The sequence below is a fragment of the Hypanus sabinus genome, chromosome 16, assembly GCF_030144855.1.
Source record: "Hypanus sabinus isolate sHypSab1 chromosome 16, sHypSab1.hap1, whole genome shotgun sequence".
Lineage (NCBI taxonomy): Eukaryota > Metazoa > Chordata > Chondrichthyes > Myliobatiformes > Dasyatidae > Hypanus > Hypanus sabinus.
The window spans coordinates 56,981,868-57,003,732 of NC_082721.1; the positions used below are offsets into that span (position 1 = coordinate 56,981,868).

The 21,865-nt window shown below is 44.4% G+C and overlaps 1 protein-coding gene across 8 annotated transcripts in view; it reads left to right on the forward strand.

Annotated features, from left to right (window-relative positions):
- Positions 1–5,556: 5,556 nt before the first annotated feature.
- The window catches only part of LOC132406331 (uncharacterized), a 68,600-nt gene continuing 52,291 nt past the window's right edge, over positions 5,557–21,865 (forward strand). For 6 of the 8 annotated variants that reach the window (XM_059991850.1, XM_059991855.1, XM_059991853.1 and 3 more), the window contains exons 1-8: positions 5,557–5,744; positions 10,176–10,464; positions 12,841–12,929; positions 15,843–15,982; positions 16,724–16,917; positions 17,931–17,979; positions 19,348–19,529; positions 20,701–20,855. In XM_059991850.1, the coding sequence (XP_059847833.1) occupies positions 10,196–10,464; positions 12,841–12,929; positions 15,843–15,982; positions 16,724–16,917; positions 17,931–17,979; positions 19,348–19,529; positions 20,701–20,855 (1,078 nt within the window). In that variant the 5' untranslated portion in view covers positions 5,557–5,744; positions 10,176–10,195. Of the gene's footprint in view, positions 5,745–8,541; positions 8,609–10,175; positions 10,465–12,840; positions 12,930–15,842; positions 15,983–16,723; positions 16,918–17,930; positions 17,980–19,347; positions 19,530–20,700; positions 20,856–21,865 lie in introns of those variants that run through there. The other 2 variants (XM_059991852.1, XM_059991854.1) reach the window with 2 other exon arrangements.

Sequence of the window (21,865 nt, forward strand, 5' to 3'; positions counted from 1 at the left end):
CAGAGAAGAAGCGAAGTATAAAAGGCAACAATAACTACCACTTTACGTCAGTTATGTTGTGACGTTGTTTATTTTTGTAACTCTCGCTAGCGGCGTTCCCACCGCCCGAAGTTCCAGTCGTTCGGTCTGAGTGGGCGTTCCTGGGTTTGTTGTGCGGCTCCCGCTAATCCCCCCGAAATCCTGTGTCACACTCTCGCCCCTTTCTTGCAGCATTGCCTCTCAGCGAGCAAAGGTTCCGGGCTAGCTGCCCTTAGCTTCACCTCAGGGTACTGTTCATGTTGAACTCGGAATTAGACAAGCCCGGGCTACTTGAGTCTGCTTAAATGCCAGTATCAAACAACCATTTCAGAATCAGAGTTGTTATCATTGACTGACAGGACATGGAATGTGTTGTTTTGAGTCAAAAGTTCTGAGGTCCAGAGGGTTGAGATCTTCAAGTTCCTCGGAGTGAACATCACTAAAAGCCATGTCCAACCATGTAAATGCCCACGGCCAAGAAGCATCCGTGCATCCAGAAGAAATATCCCCCCCCCCCCCCCACTTTACACAAACTCTGTTACAATTGTAAACTTCCTTAACATCTGTACCAAGGCTCCTGCGCTTTGGCGAAAGGAGATTCTGCAAAAGCAAAACAGATTTTGGAATTCTTAAATTAAATGACAACATCAGGTAGCCTCTGTAGAGAGAGAGAGAAGCAAAGGTCGCTGTTCAAGGCAAAGATAACGAAAGTTTTATCAGAACTGTTCGACCTTCCCTCAGTCTCAGTTTCTCATCCTTGGCCTTCTCTTTGACATTCCATGGGACACTACAGATGGATGTAGAATAGGTGCTAATTTCACCAGTATCGTCTGCATGCATACCACACATGTAAAATATACATAAAATGCTGTAGCACCGTCCGTCCAATGACCTGGTAACACTTTGTTTTGTTCCCAAACTCCTGACTTCCTTCCTCAGGACTCTCTTGTCTCTAATATATTCATCACGTAAAGAACCCCCTTAAATATCACCACTTGGACACTCTCCAGAAACATTGGTACAGGATCTGTTTCTGGCTGACCGATTATGCTTTTAGTCTTGCAAACATATCACTATTGTATTTCACAGGTGCAACACAATGGCAAGATGTTTATGTGATTAAAAGTATAATTTATGTTCAGCACTTGTAAATTATCTCAATGACATTAACGTCATTTTAATGAGTCAGAGTGACAGAGTCAGGACACAGTGCCCTGGTACAGAGACAGAATCAGGGTACAGTACCATGGTGCAGAATGCCAGAGTCAGTGCACAGAACCCTGGTACAGGGTGTTAGGCTCTGGATACAGTATCCTAGCACAAGACGCCAGAATCAGGGTACAGTAATCTGGTACAGAGTCAGGGTACTGTGCCCTGGTACAGCGTGCCAGGGTCTGGGCACAGTACCCTGGTACAGAGTGTCAGAGTCAGGGTACTGTACCCTGGTAGAGGGTGCCAGGGTCTGGGCACAGTACCCTGGTACAGAATGTCAGAGTCGGGGTACTGTACCCTGGTACAGAGTGCCAGTGTCAGGGTACTGTACCCTGGTACAGGGTGCCAGGGTCTGGGCACAGTACCCTGGTACAGAGTGCCAGAGTCAGGGTACTGTAGCTTGGTACAGGGTGCCAGGGTCTGGGCACAATACCCTGGTACAGAGTGCCAGAGTCAGGGTACTGTACCCTGGTACAGGGTGCCAGGGTCTGGGCACAGTACCCTGGTACAGTGCCAGAGTCAGGGTACTGTATCTTGATACAGGGTGCCAGGGTCTGGGCACAGTACCCTGATATAGAGTGCCAAAGTCAGGGTACTGTATTCTGGTACAGGGTGCCAGGGTCTGGGCACAGTACCCTGGTACAGAGTGCCAGAGTCAGGGTACTGTATCTTGGTACAGGGTGCCAGGGTCTGGGCACAGTACCCTGGTACAGAGTGCCAGTGTCAGGGTACTGTACCCTGGTAGAGGGTGCCAGGGTCTGGGCACAGTACCCTGGTACAGAGTGCCAGAATCAGGGTACTGTATCTTGGTACAAAATGCCAGAATCAGGGCACAGTAATCTGGTACAGAGTGCCAGAGTCAAGATACTCTACCCTGGCCCAGAGAACTTTGTGAGAAATGATCATGATCTTGTTACTCTGTGTTCTATTTATAAGCACCATAATGATGTAATCCTTTCAGTTACCTGTACTGGCAGTGTCGTTTTAACTCCTGCACAGAATAAGGTTCACCAGCAGAAGAGGTTCATCAGGATGCTGTCTGGATTAGGAGGGAGGGCATAAACAGAGAGCTGACACGAACTTGGGTTGTTCTCCCTAGAGCTTCAAAAGTGGAGGTGGAGACTGGATATACAATTGATGTTTTCAATATTTATAGACTATTCAACTCATATTCTCAATATCATGCATGTAGGTATTGATTTATTTGTTTTTTTTTGTATTTGCAGTTTGTCTTCTATTTTTGTCCCACTTCCCTCCGGGAGAAGGTTCAGGAGCATGAAGATTCATACGGCCAGATTTGGGAACAGCTTCTTTCCAACTGTGATAGGACTGCTGAACAGATCCTGACCCGGGTCTGGGCCGTACCTTCCAAATATCCAGACATGACTTGCACTACCTTACTTTCTCTTTTCTATTTTCTAATCATGATTTATAATTTAAATTTTTATTATATTTATTTCGATTTGTACTTCAGGGAGCACGAAGCACAGAAACAAATATCACTGTGATGATTGTATGCTCTAGTATCAATTGTTTGGTGACAATAAAGTATGAAGTATTATACACTGGAGGCTTGTCATTCTTTGCTTGTGTGTAGTATTTCATTGATTCTGTTGTATTTCTTTGTTTTACTGTGAATGCCTTCAAGAAAATGAATCTCAGAGTAGTAGATAGGGACATTATTGTACTTCGATAATAAACTTACTTTAAGCTATAAACATTTATAGGATACACACCCTCCCCATGCCTACTCTATCTAATATCGATGTACATGTGATAGATGATGCTAATCTTTCATCTCTAATCAGTGCAGGCCCTCCCTGTCCCAGACCCACTGAAATCTGGAGCCTCACACCATTGGCTAGATAAAACTAGAACCTGTAGGAGGAATGTATACTCATTCACATTCACCTATTCAACCATAAGACACAGAAACAGAATTAGGTCATTCAGCCCATCAGGTCTGGTCTGCCACTCTATTATGTCTGATACATCATCCCTCTCAACCCCATTTTCCTGCCTTCTCCACGTAACCTTTGATGCCCTGATGAATCCACAACCTTTCAGCTACTACTTTAAACATACCCAGTGACATCTGTATATGGCAACATATTCTGCAGGTTCACCCTCTAATGTAACTTTTCATCTCTGTTCTAAATGGACATTCCTCAATTCTAAGACTGTGCCCTCTGGTCTTGATTTTCCCACTCCAGGAAACATACTCTTCATGTCAGACCTTTCAACTATCAATAGGTTTCAATGAGATGCACCCTCATTATTCTGAACTCCAGCAAGTACAAACCCAGGGCTATCAAACACTCCTCATACGTTAACTTTTCATTCCTGGAATCATCCTTGTGAACCTTCTCTGGACCCTCTCCAATGCCAGGACAACTTTTCTTAGATAAGCAGCCCAAAACTGCTCACAATATTCCATGTATGGTCTGACCAATTTCTTGTAAAATATTACATCCTTGGTTTTTTATTCTAGTCCTCCAGAAATGAATGCTAACACTGTATTTGCCTTCCTCACTACTGACCCAACCTGCAAATTAACCTTTAATAGTCCATGCCTTTATTTCTTATGCCAAACTGCATGACCATGCACTTCCCAACATTATATTCTATCTGCAACTTCTTTGCCTATGCCCCCAGTCTGTCTAAGTCCTTCTGCAGACACCCTGCTTCCTCAACACTCCCTGCCCTTCCATTTATCCTTGTATCTATTGTCTGCAGCCTTGGTCACATAGCCATCAATTCCTTCATCCAAATCATTGACATGCAACATGAAAAGAATCCTGCGGCACACTGGTGGACACCAACAGACAACCAGAAAAGGCCCCCTTTTTTACCACTCTTTGCCTCCTGCCAGTCAGCCAATCTTCTATTCATGCTAGTACCTTTCCTGAAATACTGTGGGCTCTTATTTTGTTAAGCAGCCTCATGGGCAGCACCTTGTCAAAGGCCTCCTGAAAATTCAAGTAAATAACATCCACTGCCACTCCTTTATCTATCCTGCATGTTATTTCCTCAAAGAATTCCAACAGATTTGCCAGGCAAGATTTTCCCTTTAGAAAACTATGCTGACTTTGGCCTATTTTATCATGTGTCTCCAAGAACCCTGAATCCTCATCCTTAATAATGGACCCCAACATCTTTCCAACCAATGAAGTCAGGCTAACTAGCCTATAATATCCTTTCTTCTGCTTCACTTCCTTCTTAAAGAGTGGAATGACATTTGCAATTTTTCAGTCCTCCAGAACCATTCAAGAATCTAGTGATTCTTAAAAGATCATTACTATTGCCTCCATAATTTCTTCAGCTACCTCTTTCAGAACCCTGGGCAGCAGTTCATCTGGTCTAAGTGACTTATCTGACTTCAGCCCATTCAGCCTCCCATGCACCTTTTTCTCAGTAATAACAAAGACTTTTGCTCTCTGATACTGTAGCATTTCTGGCATACTGTTAGTTCTTTCTCCCCCATTATTACCTCTCCAGTGTCAGTTTTCCTGTGGTCCAATATCCACTCTCATCTCTCTTTTACTCTTTATATATCTGAAAAAAACTTTTTGCATCCTCTTTTGTATTATCAACTAGCTTCCCTTCATATTTAATAATTTCTTTCTTTATTTTTTTTTCATTGTCTTCTGTTGGTTTTTAAAAGCTTCCCAATCCTCTACCTTCCTACTAATTTTGCTGTATTATCTGGTCTCTCTTTTGCTTTTATGTTGTCTTTGACTTCTCTTGTCATCTTGCCTTATTTATTGATTTCTTCATCTAGGGGATGTATCTTTCAGTCACTTTCTGAATTTTCTCCAGAAACACAAGTCGTTGAAGTTCTGCCGTCATCCCTTCCAGTGTCCCCTTCCAATCAACTTTGGTCATCTCTTCTCTCATGCCGCTGAAACTCCCGTTACTCCACTGTAAATACTGATTCATCTGATTTTAGTTTCTGACTTCTCAAATCGCAGGGTGAATTCCATCATATTACGACACTACTTCCCAAGGGTCCTTAAACTCCCTAATCAAATCCTGTTCATGATGTAACACCCAGTCCAGAATAGTTTATCCCCGAGCATTCTCAATCACAAGCTGCTCTAAAAGCCATCTCTTAGGCATTCTATAAATTCCTTCTCTTGGCATCCAACACCAACCGGATTTTCCTGTTCTACTCGGGTATTGAAATTCCATGATTATCGCAACGCTACCCTCGTTACATATCATTTTTATCTCCTATCTCTCCTCGACCTCATTTTATCTATGTTTTCTTTATTTTTCTTTTCGTTCTCTTTATTTCTATTTTCTGTTGGAGGATGGTAACTCGTCTTGTCGCGGGAATGTGGTGCCTAGTCGTTGGGCAAGATGCGGTCAGAGTCAGCGGGTCCGGCTGCTGTTGATGGGCGCCGAGTTCCGGGTTACACTTGGTTCCTGCCTCTCACACCGCCCGTTGCCAGGGACGCGCTATCGCGATTCCCCAGCAGCAGAGTTAAAACCTGGCCCCGTCCGGCCGCCGAGTAAGTACATTCAACCATTTAACTACGAGAGGATTTAAGTCCACTCCGAAGCGTGTTTGTGAGTCGGAGGGTGACGGATTGAGGAAGGAAAGGTGTTTTAATGTCTCTCGATAAGGACGGGGGGTGGGTGCGGAGAGTCGGAGAGTGGCTGGAGGCGCAATGACCTCGGAAGGCAGCAGGACAGGATGAGAAAGTGGGCAAGGTCTTCATAGAGAACGCGTACGACATCCAGAGAAATGTCCCTTACCAGAGAGGTCCTACTAACTGATACTGAGGGTCAGACAGATCACATCTGGAGATTAGCCTGTAGCTTTGATCTCCTTAGCTAACAAGTAAAGGCCGCATAGCGGGTGCAGGGAATCAGGATGATGGGACTGTTGTATAATGACAGACTGGGCCAACAACCCTCACCACCCTGTTTCTTCCCCTGCTCCACACACACCGTCAGCCCATCGCCCATACACCTCCCCCCACCCCATCCCAGCATCCCCATCTGCCCTCCCCACCTCCCTCATGCTCCACCTTCCTCTTGGATCAGATTCCACTATCTGCAGTCCTGTGTCACCTCTCAGCCTTTTTCGCTATTCCCACCACCCCTTCCTCCATCTATCTGCCTATCACCACTCTTCTCCTGGATCCATGTGCCAGCTCCTACTGCACCCCTTCCCCTCCATCTCTTTACACTAGCCATTGCCCCTCTATCTTTCAGACCCGAGATGTCGATTGTCCATTTCCCTCCCGACCTGCTGTTTCCCCAACATCTGTGGCTTCTTGTTTCTCTAGATCTGAACTGGCTAGAGTTTAGAAGAACAAGAGGAGATCTCATTGAAATGTTCTATGCTCTGGCCGAGTTTGGCAGGTTGTGGAAAGAATGGGGTCTAGCAGCCGGGACATGGTCTCAGGATAGAGTCTGGGATTAAAATGGTAAACAAACAAGGTGATGGTGGGGGTGGGGGCAGAGACATAGAATATATTTAAGGAGATAAATACATTTCTAGGCACCCTAGGGTATGGGGAGAAAGCGTCCAAAGTTCAAAGTAAGTTTATAACCAAAGTACATATATGTCGCCATACACAACACTGAGATTCTTTTTCAGTAAATCCAATAACCATAAAAGAATCAATAAAAGACCGTACCCAACAGGGCGGGCAAGCAGTGTGCATAAGACTACAAACTAAAAAGAATGATAATTAGAAATAAATAAGCAATAAATATGGAGAACACGAGCTGAAGAGACCTCGAATGTGTAATGGGAACAAGTCGGTGATGGGGCAAGTGAAGCTGGGTGAAGGTGCAAGTTCCTGGTGGCTCAGGGGTAATAACTGTTCCTGAACCCGTTGGTGTGAATCTTGAGGCTACTGTACCTTGGCAGCAGCGAGAAGAGAGCATGACCTGGGTGGTGGGGAATCCCTGATGACGGATGCCGATTTCCTTCGATAAAGCTCCGTGCAGATGTATTCAAAAGTGAGGAGGGCTTTGCTCGCGATACATGGATCTGTATCCGCTACCTTTTGCAGGATTTTCTATTCAGAGCACTGGTGTTTCCGTAAGCAGCCACATGGAGATTAGATTTGATGTCACAGCGAATCTTTGCAAACTTCTAAGGAAGTAGCGGTGCTGCCGTTTCCTTCTAATTACATTTGTGTGCTGAGCCCAGGACATGTCCTTTGAAATGATAATGGCAAAGTTGCTGACCCTCTCCATCTCTGATGAGGACTGGCTCATGAACCCCCGGTTTCCTCCTCCTGAAATCAATAATCAGCTCCTTGGTCTTGCTGACATTGAGTAAGAGGTTGTAGTGGCACCACTCAGCCAGATTTTCAATCTCCCTCCTACCTGCTGATTCGACGCCACCTTTGACTCGGTCAATGACAGTGGTGTCAACAACAAACATAAACAGATGGCATGGCATCTCTGCTAAGTCCCACAGTCTTACGTATAATGTGAGTAGAGCAGAGGAGGCTAAGCACGCACCCTTGTCTATCCCATACAGGCTGATCCCTGGGGCAGCTGGGAAACCCTTCAAACCTTTTTTTTGTCTCTTCTGCTTCAGTGTGGCCATCAACAACTTCTGCCCTTGACACAGAAAGATGTTTCGGTGACTAAACTGGGTGGTATCATATTTGAAGCACAACTCATTACTTTTTAAACAAATGACCCAATTGACATTTTTTTTAAAATGACGATGCCTCAAAAAACTGGCATTCATCATAAAGAACCCTCACCATCCAGGACGTGCGTTCTCATTACTACCACAGGGGCGGACCTACTGGAGCCTGAAGACACACACTCAACGTTTTAGGAACAGCTTATTTGCCTCCAGATTTCTGAACGTCCATGAACCCACGAAACACTGCCCTGGTGTGTTTTTTGCACTGCTTGTTTTTTAATATCGCCTGCTTCACATTTCCATTCGGATATGTCCAAACATGGCCTCCTCTACTGCCATGATGAGGCCAAACTCAGGTTGGAGGAGCAACACCTCATATACGGTCTGGGTAGTCTCCAGCCCCTTGGTATGAACATCAAATTCTCCAACTTCCGGTAATTCCCTCCCTCTCCCTTCCACTTTCACTCTGCCTCCTCTTCTAGCTGCCGAACACCTCTCTCATGATTCTGCCTTCTTCTACTACCCATAGTGCTTTCCCCTTTCATTCCTTCTCCACCTCTCTGGCCTATCCCCTCCCTGCTTCCCCTCCCCCACCCCTTGATCCTTCCTCTAATTGGTTTTCCACCCTCCCCCCACCTTCTTTATAGGCCCCTGCCCCTCCTTCTTCAGTCCTGACGAAGGGTCTCGGCCCAAAACGTTGACTGCTCGTTTCCACGGATGCTGCCCGACCTGCTGAGTTCATCCAGCTTGTTTGTACGTCTTTTTTAAAATATATATTTCTTACTGTAAATTATAGTACATTTTATATATTGCACTGTACAAAAACAAAAATATATTCACAGCATATGCAGATGATAATGAACCTGATACTGATTCTGAAATATCCCTTGCTGTTATACAACTGTGAAAAGTCTTATATTTAGTGATGACTTCCTGCGGTGCTTTCCAGACGGAGTCTGACCGCAGTTTCTCAGTGCAAGCCCAGGGGAGGCTGAAGGATTATCAGAGCTGGAGCGCCAGTCAGACTGTGGAGGCAGCACCACCTAGTGGTACCACCCATTACTTCTCCAGGACGTAATTCCATTTTACCTCTTGGAAATGACCCAGAGGTTCTGGCCGCCTTACTCTGAGCTGGACTCTATAATGTTTCTGAAAATAAAGCGGCAGTTTTTTTCTATTTTATCTTTGATGAACTGTTAGTTATGCTAACAATTAAAACTGTACCTTGTGGTGTGGTAATACTATTTGAATTTTAATTAGTAAATTGGTTTATTATTGTCACATATACTGAGAAAATTGCATTCTATTCATACAGATCAATTCATTACAACAGTGCATTGAAGTAATACAATGGAAACCAGTACAGCATTACAGTTATAGAGAAAGCTCAGATGGACACTAAGGTGCAAAGTCATAACAACTGTGAGATTAAGAGACCATTTTATCAACCTAGGCAACTATTCATTAGTTATATAACAGCAGGCTAGAAACTGAGTTTATTGGTACACACTCTCAGACTTTTAGGTGATCTGCTTTCCCTGGGTGCCCTGGTTTCCCTTGGGTGCTCCAATTACTCCCCATCCCAAAGCTGCACTGACAGGTTAATTGGCTGCTGTGAATTAATCTCCATAGCAGCAAACAATCAAAGAGGCATGGATATTTGTGTGTGTGTGTGAGAGAGAGAGAGGGCAGAACTACAGGGATACAGAAAAAATAGAGTGAGGAGAGTAAGTAATCCCTCCGTCGGGAGCCTACATGGTTCTGACGGGTCGAACGGACGTATTCTGTATCACAAAGAGAAGGAAAGCAGCGATTTCCGCCACTGTGGTACATGAAATATACCTCACCAACTTCTCCGGAGATTTCAGCGATCAAAGTAAGAGCAAAATTATGACATTGAAGAAATGACTCATCTAAGTATTTTGCCTCTGTCTGACATTTCTCTATAACTTTGTTTCCAGGACTGCCTACATAACGTTAAACTACACCTTCTGTCCTCTGACCTCAGACACTAAATGATGATCCTCCCTCCACAGATACTACTTGACCTGCTGAACATTCCCATCGGTTTCTGCTGTCAGTTCCCCTGTTTCTAGTGTTCCATTTGTCTGAGCAGAGTTCTTTTTGCCTTCCCCAGTGAGATTCCTTACTGAGTTAAGCCTGAGGTATTGCCAGCTACGGCACAGGAGGAATACAAAATATTGCAGATGCCGAAATGAAAACCAGAAAATGCTACAAATGTTCAGCAGGTCAGGCAGTGTTTGTGGAAGATGGAACCATCCTCAACTGCTGATCTGAAGCACAAACTGTTTCTCCACAGGTCACTGAGTATTATTTTCAATGACTGGACCCTGTGAGTTGCAGAGAATGAAAGGCATTGCTGAGAGCAACTCACGTAAGGAGATGTCTGGGCAGATTGTTGGAAGGCTCACAGTTCCACAATCTGGCAACCCAAGTGTAGCACGAAGGTTAAACCTGCTGTGGAAATACTTGGATGCAACTGGACTTCAAGGACTTCTGAAGGACCTGTGTGCCAGGCTGTTGAGGACAGAACTGCCACAAAATCCATATCCGAGCCTTTTCCGTCAGGTCCAGCAGCAGGCAGAAGGGTAAGAGAAAGTATTGGTTGTTCCTGATTTTGTAATCCAGTATCCTAACCTAATAATCTAGAGTCCCATGTCAAATCCCACTAGAGTAGCTAGCAGTTGGGTTTAAAGGATCAAAGGGAATAAAAATAAATTTACTATCAAAGAATGTATACTGTACACTCAGTGGCCACTTTATTAAAGACAGGAGAGTATCTAATAAGGTGACCTCAGGAGTGGAACCTGGTGTGACCTTCTGCTGCTGTATACCACCCACTTCAAGGTTCAACATGTTGTGCATTCAGAGATGCTCTTCTGCACACCACTGTTGTAACATATGGCTATCTGATTTGCTGTTGCCTTCCTATTAACGTGAACCAGTCTGGCCATTCTCCTCTGACCTCTGTCATTAACAAAGTGTTATCACCCCCAGAACAGTCATTCACCGGATGTTTTTTTTTGTTTTTTGCACCACTCTCTGAAAACTCCAGAGACTGTTGTGCTTGAAAATCCCAGGAGATCCAACAGTTTCTGAGATACTCAATACTCAAACACTCCACTTGGCACCAACAATCATTCCACAGACAAAGTCACTTAGATCACATTTTTTCTCCATTCTGATGTTTGGTCTGAACAGCTATGGAACCCTTGACCATGTCTGCATGCTTTTATAAATTAAGTTGCTGTCACATGATTGACTGATCAGATATTTGCATTAATGAGTAGGTGTACCTAATAAAGTGGCCACTAAGAGTAGATTACCACATACAACCCTGAGATTTATTTTCTTGCAGGCATTGACAGGGAAATAAAGAAAAACAATAGAATTTATGAAAAACTATACATAAACAAAGAATGACAAACAGCCAATGTGCAAAAGAAGGCAAATTGAAATAAAATTTAAAAATGAATAATTCTGAGAATGCGAGTTATAGGGTTCTTAAAATTAAGTCCATAGGTTGTGAAGTTAGGTCAGCATTGAGGTGAGTGGAGTTATCCACATGGATTCAGCAGCCTGATGTTTGTACAGCAATAAATGTTTCTGAACCTGGTGGTTTGGGACCCAAGTACCTCCTGCCTGATGGCAGCAGTGAGAAGATGGCATAACCTGGATGGTGGGGGTCCTTGGTGATGGTTCGGAAGTTCAGTTGGTAATACAGAAATAAAAGCTACACAGGTTCAATGGAGAAAGGTTGCACAAGCTGACCTTCCCAAGAATAACTTGATCCCAAACAAATGAAGTGCTTTAAAAAAACTTCTGAGACCTTAATCCAAAATGAAAATCAGGAAATCAAAAACATGAACAAAGATTTAAGATTTAAAAAGTGAGTTAAGAAGAGGCAGAGGGATTTTGGGAGGGGAATGCAGACTTGGTAACTGAAAACATGGCTGCCAATGGTGCCAGGATGAAGGTCGGAGATATTGCAGTAACAAAATATCTCCGAGTGTAGTTGTGCAACAGAGGGGCAATCTGATAGAGGAGTATAAAATTACAAGGGCATAGATACGGTTAATGCACAGGTTGGTAAATAAATGAACTAGGCAGCATGGCATTAGTCAAACCACATTTGAAGTTTTGTGAGCAGCTTATCTAAGAAGAGATGCACTGACATTGGAGAGGGTCTAGTGCAGGTTCACAAAAATGACCCTGGGAGAGATGAGAGGAGTGTTTGATCACTCTAGACCTATACTCATTGAAGTTTAGAAGAATGAAGAGGGAAGCCTTATCGAAACCTATCACATATTGAAAGGCCTAGATATGGTAGATGTGGAGAGGTGGTGAATCTGTGGAACTAATTGCCACAGATAGATATGCATGCAAGTCATTGGGTATATTTAAAGTGGAGGTTCATAGGTTCTTGATTAGTAGGGGCATCAAAGATGAGATGAAGAAGGCAGGAGAATGGGACTTGAGAGGGAAAATACATCAGCTAACGTGGAATGGCAAAGCAGCCCCAATGGGCTGAATGGCCTAATTCTGCTTCTAGGTGTTATGGACATGGGTTTAAGCTGAGAGGGCTGAGATATAATAGGAACATAAGGGGCAACTGCTTCATGCAGAGGATGGTCAGTGTGTTGAATGAGCTGCCAGAGGAATTAGTTGAGGCAGATACATTAACATTAAAAAAAATTTAGACAGCTACATAAACAGGAGAAGTTATTGGGCCAAACACAGATTAAAAAAAAAAGAGCTGAGGGGGACATCTTGGTCAGCATAGATGTGTTGGGCTGAAAGGTGTGTTTTCATGCTGTGTGACTCTCTGACTTTTGGTGAAAAATTAGAAGAAATCCACCCGGCAAGTTCCATCTGTGCAAGTCACAAAAGTGAACCAATTACATTTGAATTGTTTGTCTCTCTTGTGATCATTATTGCATTGCACTGCGTTTTGTGTCTCACAGGTTCCGATTAACTAAATTCACTCCATCTGAAAGAATTCTTCCCGATCTGAGCTTACCGACAGTTTCCACTGCCATTGGATACGTATCAGGTGCAGTAACTGGGGTCTCTCTGTGGAGAGCATTGTGTTCACCAAGACACCACTCAGCCCAGTAATGGTCGCTGTCTGAGCTTACGTGGGAACAGTGGGCATCGGCACTCAGTTTACCTTGTTATGGCCTTATACCTTACTATTTACCTGCACCGCACTTTCACTGTACTGTAACACTTCATTTAACATTGTTATTGTTTTATTTTGTTTATCTCTGGAAATCTGGAAATACAGATCCACGGTTCATTGGAAGTGACATCTCAGGTAGGCAGGATCTTAAAGAAAGCTTTCAGCACTTTGACCTTCATAAATCAAAGTATTGAGTACAGGAATTGGGATATTATGTTGAAGTTGTATATGAAGACAAATTTAGAGTTTTGTATGCAGTTCTGTTCACCTACCTAAAGAAAAGATATCAATGAGATGAAAAGAGTGTAGAGAAAATTTACATGGATGTTGCCAGGACTTGAGGATCTGAGTATACAGAAAGGTTGAACAGGTTAGGACTTTGTTCCCTGGAGCACAGGAGAATGATGAGAGATTTGTTAAGTTGTACAAAAGGATGAGACGTAGAGATGGATAAATGCAAGTTGACTTTTTTTGCTGAGGTTGGGTGAGACTAGAACTAGAGGCCAGAGATTAAAGGTGAAAGGTAAAATATTCTTACTTCTGTGGTTGGTTGGTTGGTTGGTTGGTAAGTTGATGGAAAAGATCCTGAGAGGCAGGATTTATGAAAATTTGGAGAGGCATAATATGATTAGGAATAGTCAACAATGGCTTTGTCAAGGGCAGTTGTGCTTTATGAGCCTGACTGAATTTTTTGAGGATGTGACTAAACACATTGATGAAGGTAGAGCAGTAGATGTAGTGTATATGGATTTCAGTAAGGCATTTGATAAGGTACCCCATGCAAGGCTTATTGAGAAAGTAGGAGGCATGGGATCCAAAGAGATCCAGCTTTGTGGATCCAGAATTGGCTTGCCCACAGAAGGAAAAGAGTGGTTGTAGACGGGCCATATTCTGCATGGAGGTCGGTGACCAGTGGTGTGCCTCAGGGATCTGTTTTGGGACCCATTTCTTCATGAGTTTTATAAATGACCTTGATGAAGAAGTGGAGGGATGGGTTAGTAAATTTGCTGATGACACAAAGGTTGGGGGTGTTGTGGATAGTGTGGAGGGCTGTCAGAAGTTCCAGTGGGACATCAATAGGATGCAAAACTGGGCTGAGAAGTGGCAAATGGAGTTCAACTCAAGTGTGAGGTGGTTCATTTTGGTAGGTCAAATACGATTGCAGAATATAGTATTAATGGTAAGACTTTTGGCAGTGTGGAAGATCAGTAGGATCTTGGGGTCCGAGTCCATAGGACACTCAAAGCTGCTGTGCAGGTTGACTCTGTGGCTAAGAAGGCATACGGTGAAATGGCTTTCATCAACCATGAGATTGAGTTTAAGAGCCAAGCGGTAACGTTACAGCTATATAGGACCCTGGTCAGACCCCACTTGGAGTACTGTGCTCAGTTCTGATCACCTCACTACAGAAGGGATGTGGAAACTATAGAAAGAGTGCAGAGGAGACTTATCAGGATGTTGCCTGGATTGGGGAGGATACCTTATGAGAATAGGCTGTGTGAACTCGGCCTTTTCTCCTTGGAACAGCGGGGGATGAGAGATGACTTGATGGAGGTGTATAAGATGATGAGAGGCATTGATCATCTGGATAGTCAGAGGCTTTTTCCCATGGCTCACATGAGAGGGCCCAGTTTTAAGGTGCTGGGGAGCAGGTACAGAGGAGATGTCAGGGGTAAGTTTTTTTACACAGAGAGTGGTGAGTGCATGGAATGGCTGCTGGCGATGGTGGCGGAGGTGGAAATGATAGGGTTGTTTAAGAGACTCCTGGATAGGTACATGGAGCTTAGAAAAGTAGAAGCTATGGGTAACCCTAGGTAATTTCTAAGGTAAGGACATGTTCAGCACAGTATTGTGGGCTGAAGGGCCTGTATTGTGCTGTAGGTTTTCTATATTTCCATGTTTCTATTTAAGGGGAATCTTTTCACTCAGAGGTGGTGCAAATGTTTAAAGAGCTGCCATTGGAAATGGTGGATGCGGTTCAATTGCAACATTAAAGAGAAATTTGAATAAGTACATGGATGGGCTGAGTATGGAGGGTGATCCAGTTTCAGGTCGATGGGACTAGGTATGGACTAGATGGGCTGAAGGGCTGTTTAGACCATAACACTGTTCTTTGCTTTAGTGCTCTATGTCTCTATGATAAATGATGGCCTTGATCAATAGACAACTTCATTGCAGAATTATACCTCCATGGGATCCTACAGTGTGGAAAGAAGCTATATGGCCCTTTATATCTGCACCAGCAGTTGGTAAGAGTGATCCAGCTTGTCCCTCCTCCTGCTCTTGCCCTACGACCCTCTGGTTATTGGATACACACCTATCCAGTTCTAACAGTTACAGTCAGATCTTCCTCCATCACCTGCAGACAGATCACAGCCACTCCCTGTGCCAAACAGAAACTCACTCCACTTTGTCAGGGTACCAGGAGGGTGAGTGTTACATATGCATGGAGCAATAATGACAAGGGAGCAGCAGGATGAAGCGTTTTTGCTGAGTCATGTTAACCGCTGTACACACTGGGCAACTGTAGTGTGTGAGCGACGAATCAGGCCGTCTGTGTTGAAAACATACAAAGCCCTCGCTAAAGAGCCCTCCATACGCAGGAGATCCAGCCGATTCACCATGCCACATCCTCGCAATCAATCTATTACATCTTGTGGCATTTCAGATAATCCTTACGTGGCCCAGCCCATGTCCTTTGTGTGTTTGAACCTTGGGCGCAGTGGTCACAGTCCTGACGATCTGTGGCTCCCTAACTGTAATTTTTATTGTTGAAACCCACAGGTGCCTGCAGCTCCTCCCAGGTGTGGGGACTACCTAGTGTTCTCCGCTGCGTCTCTCCTGCTCACGTCAAACAATACAACCAGCTGGTAGCCAGTGTCACTCCTCCTCCCACCAGTCTGCCTCAGTCCCCTGCCTACTCAGTGAGTCTATCTCTGCAGATCCTTTGGTCACTCTTCCGTGAAAGTAGCAGATGGCGGTCAGTGCAAAAATAGTGATAAGGGATACACTTTGGTACGTTGAACCTGACGGCAGAGTACAAGATTAATGGCAGGATTCTTAGCAATGTGGAGAAACAGAGAGAATTTAGAGTCCACAGATACCTCAAAGTTGCTGTGCAAGTTAACATAGTTATTAAGAAGATGCATGGATGATAGAAGAATGGAGAGTTATATAGGAGGGAAGGGTTACATTAATCTTAGAGTATGCTGAAAGGTCAGCACCACATCATAGACTGAAGGGCCTGTACTGTGCTCTAATGTTCTATGCTCTATGTTCTAATAGTTCAGCATTGGTTAGATGGGCTGAAGGGCCTGTACTGTGCTCTAATATTCTATGCTCTATATTCTAATAGTTCAGCATTGGCTAGATGGGCTGAAGGGCCTGGTTCTGTACTGTGAGAAGTGGTTTCTGAATCTCAGAAGTGTTTTTGAGACATTTCCGTGAAGCTTGCAGCTCAAGGTTCTAGAGTGGGACTTGATCCCAGAGCCCCGACATTCAGTGGTAAGAATTCGATCCTGTGTTCCACAAATGGTTGTGGTTGGGGTTAACCAAACCATACACAGCACCATCTGGATGTTTGGCTCAGTTTAGAGCATATGAAGACTGTTGGATCATTTTATCTGTAAATGAATTAATTTTGAAAATTACTGTGTCACTTTCAGGTTCAGGTGATAGCTGCTCTCACAGGCCCGGGCATTTTTACAGGAACTTTCTATGACCTGCCTCCCGCTGTAGATGTTCTCTTAAATTTCATCATCGTCAGTTCAGATGTCCAGGGAGCCGTATCTGTCTATGCAGAATGTATCAGGAATGATATCAGCAGGACAGTCAAACAGGAAAATCACGTGGTCCTTAGGTAATTCCCAGAAGCTGGGAAGGGATTGGGAATGTTGAGCACACTGGAACAATTTAAAGAACTGGAATACTGGAAATCTGAAACAAGATTGGGAAAGGCTGGGGGCACCCGTCACACCACAGAACATTGGGAAGATGGAAAAGCAGCCAGGGTTTCAATCTGCTCAGAAATGGAAATTGATCGAATTATCCAGCTCAGAAAGAGGCCCTTCAGCCCCACTACAACATTTACACTAATTGCACATAATTCCATAAGACACAGGAGCAGAACTAGGCTATTTTGCCCCTCGAGTCTGCTCTGCCACTCCATTGTGGCTGAATTATTATCACCCCAACCCCATTCTTCCACCTTCTCTCCGTAACCTTTGACACCCTTACTAATCAAGATCCTATCAATCTCAGCTTGAAATATACTCAATGACAGCCATCTGTGCCAATGGATTCCACAGGTTCACCGCTCTCTGGCTAAAGAAATTCCTCCTATTCTCTGTTCTAAAGGGGCTTCCTTTTATTCTGAGGCTGTGCCCTCCAGTCCTAGACTCTCTCACTACTGGAAAAATCCTCTGTATGTCACACTACCTAGGCCTTTCAATACTCTGTAGTTTACAGTGAGATTCCACCCCACCCCTATTCTTATGTCCAACACAAAAACATTGTTGCTCTCTTTTTGCATTACTTTTTAATTTAATTTTTTATATATATTTCTTATTTTTATTAGGTATTGCATTATACTGCTGCCACTAAACAACAAGTTTCACGGCAACATCTGTGGGAAGGAATAACCAGTTAACCTTTCAGGCCGAGATGACTGAAATCCTTTCCACAGATGCTGCTTCGGTTTCTCCAGCAATTTGTTTGTGTTACTCTGGATTGACAGTATCTGCAGAATCACATGTGTTTAAATTTCACGATATACGTCAGTGATAATAAAGCTGCTTCTGATTCTGATGTACTGTGCGCTTGCTTCTGCAGTCTGGTTACTGCCATCCTCACTGGTCTGCCCTTCTGTTGCAGGTTGGTTATCCCTATCGACAAAAATGGACAAAGGAAAGTTTTCTCCAGAGTGAGTACCTCTTTGTTAGTGATGAACAGTCACTTTCCTCTTCTCCTTTATGTGATGTTTACATCACCATAGCGATCAGCACCTACAGCCTTTCCACAGCTGCCCTGAAGGAAATGGTTGAACAAAAGCTCCACGGCCCAAGCACCACACCGTGTTATAGAAAATTGAACATAGACTCTGGCCACTGTATTCAGTACCTTCTGTACCTAATAAAACAGATGCTGAGTGGATGTTCATGGTGCTGCAGTCCATCCACTTCAAGGTTCAATATGTTGTGCATTCAGAGATGCTCTTCTGCACACACTGTTTAACGTGTAGCTATTTGAGTTACTGTCACTTTCCTGTCAGCCTGAACCAGTTTGGCCATTGACTTTTCTCATTAAAAATGCACTTTCACCCACAGAACTGCTGCTCACTGGATCTTTTTTTATTTTTCACACCATTCAGTAAACTCCAGAGGCTGTTGTGTGTGAAAATTGCAGACCAGCAGTGTCTGAGATATTCAAACCACCCTGTCTGGCACCAGCAATCATTCCAAGGTCAAAGTCCATTCTAATGTTTGGTCTAAACAGCTAAACCTCTTGACCATGTCTGCATTCTTTTATGCATTGAGTTACTGCCACATGATTGGCTGATTATATACTTGCATTAATGCACAGGTGTACAGGTGTGATTAATGAAGTGGTCATGGAGAGCAGCACATAGAACCTGGAACATTACAGCACAGTACCTACAGGCCTTTTGGCCACAACGTTGTCAACACTTTAACCTACTCTAAGGTCAACTTAACCCTTCCCTCCTACATAGCCTCCATTTTTCTATCATCCTTATCCCTCTCTAAGAGTCTCTTAATTGTCCCTAATGTATCTGCCTCTCCCATACCCCTAACACTGGTACCCGGACCAACATTGGTCCGTCAGTCAAGACTGCTGACAGACTGAATGATCGAGCTGACTGTTCTCTGTGGAAGTTGCTGTGTGTCCCCTCGGAGCCCTCACTCGGTCCACCAATGTCACTGTCTCCTTGGCGCAGAGCTATGGGATTCACTACCTGCACTGTGGCTGGGTCTTTCATGGACCCCATCCCTTGCTTGGGGGAGTATCAATGATCCAGGCAGAGCTTTGGGTGGTGAGTTCCCAGAAATGGACTGGACAGCAGTGTTGACAGGAAAACATGAGGTTGTGGGATCTTGCTGTGCACTGACAGGCAGCCATGTCCACTCTATTCCAGCAAGGATCAACCTTCTCCTGAGCTCCTGAAGATCTGACACAGCACCAGTAATGACTGGGTCACCGGGTCCTGTTATTGGACCGATCCATCTGTCCATCTCACTCTCTCTCATCACCTTTGCCCTCTCCTCACCTGTAGGACCAGCTGACAGACCTCCCCGATGACTTTCACTCCTGTGTCTCAGCAGCCGTATCCGTAAAGCAGATGGCTTGGCTGCAGTGCCTGTGGCGACTGAACGTGAATGGCGGGGACTTCGTCATGGGGGCAAAGCTGTATAGTCTGAGCCTCATTCGGCCCTCAGATGAGTACATGGAGGAGAGGTAGGAGCGGGTGAACCTATTCAAGGAAGGTCAACATGGATCCATGCTGATCTACCTCAACACACAGCAGAAATATGTACTCACTCCACCCCCAGTCCTGTGTGCTGCGCTGTGACCCAAACTCAAGATGGAGTTTATTGTCAGATGCACAGATGCAATGAAAAATGTGCGTGTGTACATGTGTTTGTGTAAATGTGTGTACATGTGTGCACGAGTGTGTGAGTGCAAGTGCGTGCATCTGAACATGCTTGTGCGAGTGTATGTCTGAATGTGTGAGTGTGTGTGTGTATGTATGTATGCATGAGTGTGTGTGTGTCTGTATGTGCAATTGTGTCTGTGTGTGTATGTATGTGTGTGAGTGTGTGTGTCTGAACATATGAGTGTGAATGTGTTGGTGTGTGTGTATGCGAGTATGTCTGAACATGTGTGTGTACGTGTGTTTGTGTGTGAGAGTGTGTGTGTGTATGCTAGTGTGTGTGTCTGAACATGCATGTGTGTGTGTGTCTGTGTCTGAGTGTGTGCGTGTGTGTGACTCTCTCCAGGCCAGAAGCCAGTGGGCTGAGAACACGTAGCTCACCAGTGTGGTCGAGATTTGAGCTGCAGCACTAAGGAAGAGCAGCATTCCTAGAAATGCCATTCAACCTTGTTTTCCCTTTCCAGAGAGTTCATATTTTCTTACCATTGAGAAGGAGGCCATTTGGCCCATTGAGTCTATGCTGACAATCTCATCAATCCCATTCCTTACCTACTTCTCTGTGACATATTCCCACCAACTCTTCCTTGTTCTCCTGTCACCCATCTGCCCTCTTGTGATTGCCTACACAACATATCCCCCAACCAGTTAACACATTGTTGGGATGAGGGTGGTAACCGAAGCACCTGGGGGAATCCCACATGGTCTCAGGGAGAACGTGCAAACTTCACACAGACAGCACCCTAGGCTGGGATCAAACCTGGGATTGATGTGAGCCTGCACTACCTGCTTCCAACCCCTGGACCCTCTGTAAATAAAGGTCCACCCCATCTCAGCATAGGGTTCTAATGCTCATAGGGTCTCGGCCCAAATCATCAACTGTTCATACTTTTCTTGGATGCTGTCTGGCCTGCTGAATTCCTGCAGCATTTTGTGTGTGTTGCTATCTCAGCATGTTTGCTTCCCTCTTCTCTGCAGGGTTTTCGATTATTCAGAGCTTCCGCTGATCCATCTATACTCCAGTGTCTTCCTCCAGCAGAGTCATGCAGAAGCCTACTGTGGGATGTTCATCCCAAGGAAGGAGGCAATTGACAAGGACCTGCAGCACCCACGGAGCAAGGCCTCCCATAACTGTGGGTATCAGATAAACCGTCTTATTGTCTGACGTGTACTGGGACACAGTACATTTGTTTGTTTGCATCCAGGCAGATCATTCTGTAACAAAGAGACTCTGCAGGTGATGCAATGACTTATGTTTATGATTTCCAGCATCTGCAGGACCTAGTGTGTCTATGATTTGCTGCTCCACCGTGCATACCTTCCCTGAGGAACTTTAAATCTTCTGTTCAAAGGGAGTTGAGTGAGACCCTCTCTCACTTTTCTCCCTCTGTGATCTCACCTATCACCAGCCAGCTTGTACTCTGGCCCATCCCCCCAATTCCTTATTCTGTATTCTACAGTGTAGGGAAGTGCATGGCCATGTATTTTGGTAGAAGGAATAAAGACAGAGACCATTTTCTAAATGTAGAGTGAAATTCAGAAATCTGAGATGGAAAGGGATTTGGGAATCCTAGTGCAGATTCCCTAAAGTTTATCTTGTAGGTTGAGATGGTGATAAGGAGGGCAAATGCAATGTTCGCATTCATTTCAAGAGGACTGGGATATAAAAGCGAGGATGTAATGCTGAGGTTGGGCCACACTTGGGAGTATTGTGTGCAGTTTTGGCCCCTTATTTAAGAAAAGATGTGCTGGCATTGGAGAGGGCCCAATGAGAAGGAATGCAGGAATAAAAGGGTTAATGTATGAGGAGTGTTTGATGGCTTTGGGACTGTACTTCCTGGAGTTTAGAAGAATAAGGGGGATCACACTGAAACCTATACAACATTGAAAAGCCTAGATAGAGTGGACGTGGAGAGGATGTGCGAAGTCTAGAGCCAGATGATACAGGACATTTCAGATCAATTACAATACATTACAATACAGATGATTACAAGGACATCCTTTTAGAATAGAGCAGAGATTAGCCAGAGAATGGTGAATCTGTGGAATCCATTGCCATGGACAGCTGTGGAAGCCAAGTCATTGGGTATATTTAAATTGGTGGTTGATAGTTTCTTGATTAGTAACCGTGCCAAGGATTACA